Below are 5,602 nucleotides of genomic sequence, written 5' to 3'. Positions count from 1 at the left end.
GGGGTGGTCCCTGCTGAGGGGCGGGGCCAGTCAGGGCGAGGGGCTGTGGTTGTTCTGGTCTCTGGTAGTTCTGCAATTTCAGTTGCTGGGCTTTTATTATATAGGACTAGTGGCCTGGTGCACGAAATTCATGCATGGGGGAGGGGGTGCTCCTCAGCCTGGCCTGCACCCTCTCCAATCTGGGACCCCTCAAAGGATGTCCTACTGCAAGTTTACAGGGATCAGGCCTAAACCGGCAGTCGGACATCCCTCTTGCAATCCGGGACTGCTGGCTCCTAACCACTCACCTGCCTGCCTGCCTGATTGCCCCTAACCACTCTGCCTGTCAGCCTGCTCGCCCCCAACTGCCTCCCCTGCCAGCCTGCTCACCCCAACTGCCCCCTGCTGGCCTGCTCACTCAAAACTGCCCCCCGCTGTCCTGATCACCTCTAACTGACCCCCACTGATGGCCTGTTTGCCCCCAACTGGCCACCCTGATGGTCTGCTTACCCCCAACAGCCCCGCCCCCCACCAGCCTGATCACCCACAACTGCCCTCCCCTCTTGGCCTCTAATTGCCTCTACCTCAGCCCCGCCACCATGGATTTGTCCAGAACATCTGGAAGGTCTCCTGGAAGGTCTCCCAGTCTAATTAGCATATTACCCTTTTATTAGTATAGATAAAGGCCTGGTGCATGGGTGGGGGCTGGCTGGTTTGCCCTGAAGGGTGTCCCAGATCAGGATGGGGGTTTCCTTGGGGTGTGGGGCGGCCTGGGCAAGGGGCCTGTAGTGGTTTGCAGGCCAGCCACGCCCCCATGGGGTGAGGGTCCCCGCTGCAGGGGGTCTGGCCAGCCTGTGTGAGAGGCTGAGGGCTGTTTTCAAGCTGGCCACACCCCCTTCAGGGTGGGGGGTCCCACTGGGGTGCCTGGCAAGCCTGGGTGCGGGGCTGATGGGTGGGAGGTCCCACTGGGGTGCCTGGCCAGCCTGGGTGAGGGGCTGCTGGCTGTTTGCAGGCTGGCCACGGCCCCCTGCGACCCAAGCTCCCAGACCCTCCTTTTTTTCTTTCTTTTTTTTTCAGCGCCTCCTTGAGCGGAAGGAAGCAGGTATCTGGGATTTATTTATCTTCTATAATTGAAACTTTCTAGCCTTGAGCAGAGGCCAGGGATGGCCAGGGAGGGCAGGAAGCTTGGCTTCCTCCATTGCTGGGAGCAACCCAAGCCTCCTGCTCTCCAGCTCTGTGGCCACCGCCATCTTGGTTGGGTTAATTTGCATACGTGCTCCTGATTGGCTGGTGGGCGTGGCTTGTGGGTGTAGCAGAGTGACACCAATTTGCATGTTTCTCTTTATTAGTGTAGATAGCCTCACATTAATACAGAGAAAGAACAATAACCACTCTGAGGGGAGAAGGAAAGAGGGAGAAATGGACAATCAAAGGTTGAAGGTCAAGGGGAGCTGGAGTTCTTTCCTTACCAAAATGTACTGAGAATGAATGGGGAGGATGTAGTCCTTTTCTAAGAATCGTAGGAAAGTTCTAGCCAGGATGGCAATGGGAAGATAAATTCAGCAAGTTCTCACAGAAGACAGAAGAAAAGTCAAAGAGAAAGGAAGAAACAGATGTATCTAGAAAACAAATATTATTTCTTAGTCTTTAGAGAGAAAGGAATTCTTGAGAACTGACTGGCCAACATTAATGAAGAGCCACACTCAGACACATCTAGGGGAAAAAAAAATACACCTGAACATACTACAAATAGTATGCCATTCTTTAAAATAGTTTAATCATAGAAAAAAGCCTAAACACCCTAAATTAGGAATGTGACAGCCCACATTTTTTATCATATCTCACACCAGATACTTTAAAGATTAAAATGTATGAACAAAAAAAAAAGTACTTTAGGAAAATAAGAATAACTTTTCTATTTTTATAGTAGGGAAGAACTTTTGACATAACATAAAGGGAAGAAAACATTTTTTAAAAACTCTGAATTTGAAACACAAACAAAAAATAGATCGACTATGAAAAAACATTTCTAAAACAACTTATAAGTGATAAAGTGAAATATGCTTGACATATAAACTTATTTAAAATAAACCAAGAAAGATAATACTCCAACAAGTGGGGAAAGGAAATGAGTAGACAATTTAGAAATCCCAGTTATATCATTTAATATGTAATTTTGGAACAAGTGACTTAACAGAATCTATTTCCTCACTTCTCAACTTAAAATATTAGCATATTTCATCAATTCTGAGATGTTATTGATTTATACATCAGGAAAAAAAAATGCCATCAATGAAACTATGACTTGCCAAAAATTGTAAAACCTATCACAATGTGAAAATAAAGTGTATCATAGAATTAATGAAATATAGTCAGACCTGTCTTATGGGTTGTTATGTGGATTCAACAAGATAACACATGTGAAGAATTTCAAGCTAAAAGTGGCTTAAAGCAAACACAATAAGTTAGTTGCTTCTAGCAGTAACATGATCCCATTCTGAAAACAAATTTACATACCTAAACATATGTGCAGACAAAATAATTTGAAAATAGCCCTGGCCAGTGTGGCTCAGTTGTTAGAGCACAGGCAGGCACACCGAAAGGTTGCAGGTTCCATTCCAGGTCAGGGCCCCGGCGGGTAGTAGTCAATCAATGTCTCTTTCTTTCTTTCCTCCTCCTGCCTCCTTTCCACTCTCTCTCTAAAAAAACCAAAAAACAACAACCAAAAAACCCACAAGAAAAAAAAAAAGGAAAAAATATTCTCTGGTGAGGACAAAATATAATAAGGATAATTTGAACCCAGCTGGTGTGACTCAGTTGTTGAGTGTCAACCAGGAGGTCATGGTTCAATTCCCAGTCAGGGCACAAGACTAGGTTGCAGGCTCAATTCCAGTGTGGGGCATGCAGGAGGCAGCCAATCAATGATTCTCTCTCATCATTGGTGTTTCTCACTCTCCCTTTCTCTTTGAAATCAATAAAAATATATTTTGAAAATATTAACAGTGACTATCACTAAATGGTGGGACCATGGATGACAAACTTGTCTTAATAAGTTTTGAAATATTTGCAAGAATCCTATATTATCTCAATCATTAGAAAGAGAACAATTAGGTTATTTCTATCTTGGGGAAAAAAATGTCTAGAATGAAAAGTGCAGGCAGGCATCCCAGGCTATTACAAATTTGGAAGCAGTCCTGGACAGTTTTTCTCAGTGGTTAGAGCATCAGACCAAAGTGTTGCGAGTTCCATTCCTGGTCAAGGGCATGTACCTCAGTTGCTAGTTCGATCCCCCACCCCAGTCAGGGTTCAAGCCAAAACAATGGGTTGATGTCTGTCTGTCTGTCTCTTTATCTCCCCTTCCTCCCTTCCTTTCACTCTGCCTAAAAATCAATGGAGAAAATATCCTTGGTGAGGATTAAAAAGAAATAAATTTTGGGAGCAAATAGGCTAGTGTATGTGACCCTGGAAGGGACAACAAAGAAATTAGGGAGATGGCAGTGAGTAACCTTATTCTGTTGGTCAACTTCCCTGCCAAATCACTGAGGCACATTTGGACGGTTGCAGGGGTGGGGAATTTCGGGCCCCTGGCCATATAAGGCCCATGAAATCATTTGGTCTGGCTCTGCAAGCCATTAGGGGTGAATTAATTAAATGTTTGGCCAAATATAGCAGGCTAATTTCTAAACTGGTAATTTTTTATGGCCTGTAAAAGATGCTATAAATATCCATATGGCCCTTGGCAGAAACAAGGTTCCCCACCCCTGGACTATGGGAATGAACAAAATCCAGGGAAGTGAAAATTCTAGAACAAAGCTCTGGTTTAGGCTTCTGTCTGGTTCAGGAAAATTCTCCATAAATGTGGTTTCCTTCTCTCTTCCCTTTTCTCTAAATCACTAGAGTAAATCTCTTAGATAGAATCCTGAAATATGATAGTGTTCTGAAAACCAAGAAACCCTTTCCAAGAAGAAAGTACCACATACAACTTACCTCTGCCATGGCTTTTGATGCACAGCGGCTCTTCTTTCCTCCTGTTCTGGATTCTAAGAGAAGAAAAAAGGTGGAAAGAGATTAGAACACTAGGAGACAACAGGCTCTCCCAGGTTCCGGAAGGAGGCCCAGTTAAAACAAATCCCTGCCCCACCCCAGGCACTAAGAGGTCCAAAGCCAAAGAAGTCTGCAACTTCCACCATCCTCTCCATCATATCACAGAAGCACAGTGGCCTTAGGGGTCCAGATGGGAGTCCTGTGAGAGAATCCTAGACTGTGGCTGCCTTCTTCCATTAAGCCTGACTTGGGGTTCTTCCAAGCCCGGTAGATTATACTGAGCCCAGATCTGTAGCTCCAAGACACAGGGTAAGTGGATCCATCTGCCAGAGTCCCCACACCTCTAGGCTGGGGGCACCTCTATGGGGCGAGATCCCTGGCGACCAGGGTGAAAGAACAAAAAGTACAAGTAGGAGGAGCTCCCAGGCCCAAGCTCTACAAACCGGCTGGACAGCAGAAACAACCTCCGGGCGAAAGCTATTCACCGGGCTGGAGAGCAAATGGCGGCGGTTTGTCAGCAGTGGCAGGGCTGGAGAGTGTAATTGGAGATACAAAGGCTGGAAATGCAGGCGGGGTCTGGGGTAGACGCCCAGAACCCATCCACCGCCCGACACTCCCAACATTGACCAAGAATGGACAAAGAGGGCGCCTTTCCCAGTTCTAGGCCCAAAGGCAGAGACGGAGTCGTGGCCACGTGGGATTCTCACACCAGGGCCACAGAGAGCTCCGCTCAGATAGTGCACTCCGCGTGTTACCACAGGCACTGCTAGCCCTGCGCCGGGAGTCGGCGCACGATACCGGTAGGGAAAGCGTCGCACGTACTTGCCGCCGAGGCAACACCCGACCTCCTGACACCGCCAGCTGAAACCACGTCCACCCCGTGCACGCGCGACCGCTACCTCCCCATCCGGCGGGAGGACACGCGGCCACGGCGCCCCAGGTCTCCCGGACGTCCTTTCTTTTACCAGCGAGGGCGTGCAGCCTGGACACGCCCCAGAGACACCCAGCCCCGCCCGGGGGTGCTTCATGTCCACTCACCCGGGTGCCTTGTACTCTGGTTAAGCGAATCCGCCACTAAACAGTGAACTAGTTTGTGAAGCGCTTCCTCAAACTTACCACAGGCCAGCCAACTCCGGCTGTAAATGGATATGCCGCGGAGCCGTAGGGAAATGTAGTCCACCGGAGGGAAATCCAGCGAGGGTCCGGCCGGCTCAGGCTTCTCCGCCGACTCGCAGCCCAAGCCTTAGTGAAGCTCAGTGCTGATCACCCAGTACACCTGAGCATCCTCCGAGGATCTGGGCGACCCGACAGGTCTGGGTAGCGCGAGGTGGCTGCTGAGGATTAAGAACAGGTGGTGGACCCTCAAGGCTTCTCAGATATGTAGCCCACAGCTTGGGAAAGGGCGGAGCGGTCCTCCACCAGGATGACCCAGAAGTTAAACCGTCTCCAACAGTCTTCGCCCCAAACTTGGAGATGCCCAGAGATCTCTAAAAACTGTAGTTAAAAGCCGGGAAACCGACTGTCCAGAGTTCTCTCCACAAGGAGCAGGGCTCTGAGCGCAGGACCAGCAAAGGACTAC

General features: G+C 48.4%; 1 protein-coding gene across 1 annotated transcript in view; it reads right to left on the bottom strand.

The window, feature by feature from the left end:
• The window catches only part of LOC102432873 (zinc finger protein 568-like), a 29,940-nt gene extending 24,803 nt beyond the window's left edge, over nucleotides 1-5,137 (bottom strand). The window contains exons 1-2 of the mRNA XM_014464218.2: nucleotides 5,062-5,137; nucleotides 3,967-4,019 (exon numbers count right to left, since the gene is read on the bottom strand). Of these exons, the coding sequence (XP_014319704.1) occupies nucleotides 3,967-3,975 (9 nt within the window). The 5' untranslated portion in view covers nucleotides 3,976-4,019; nucleotides 5,062-5,137. The remainder of the gene's footprint in view (nucleotides 1-3,966; nucleotides 4,020-5,061) is intronic.
• Nucleotides 5,138-5,602: the final 465 nt, after the last annotated feature.

Source organism: Myotis lucifugus, unplaced genomic scaffold (assembly GCF_000147115.1).
Source record: "Myotis lucifugus unplaced genomic scaffold, Myoluc2.0 scaffold_244, whole genome shotgun sequence".
Taxonomy (NCBI): domain Eukaryota; kingdom Metazoa; phylum Chordata; class Mammalia; order Chiroptera; family Vespertilionidae; genus Myotis; species Myotis lucifugus.
Note: the sequence above shows the minus strand (reverse complement) of the source record. Positions and strands in the feature narration are given on the sequence as shown.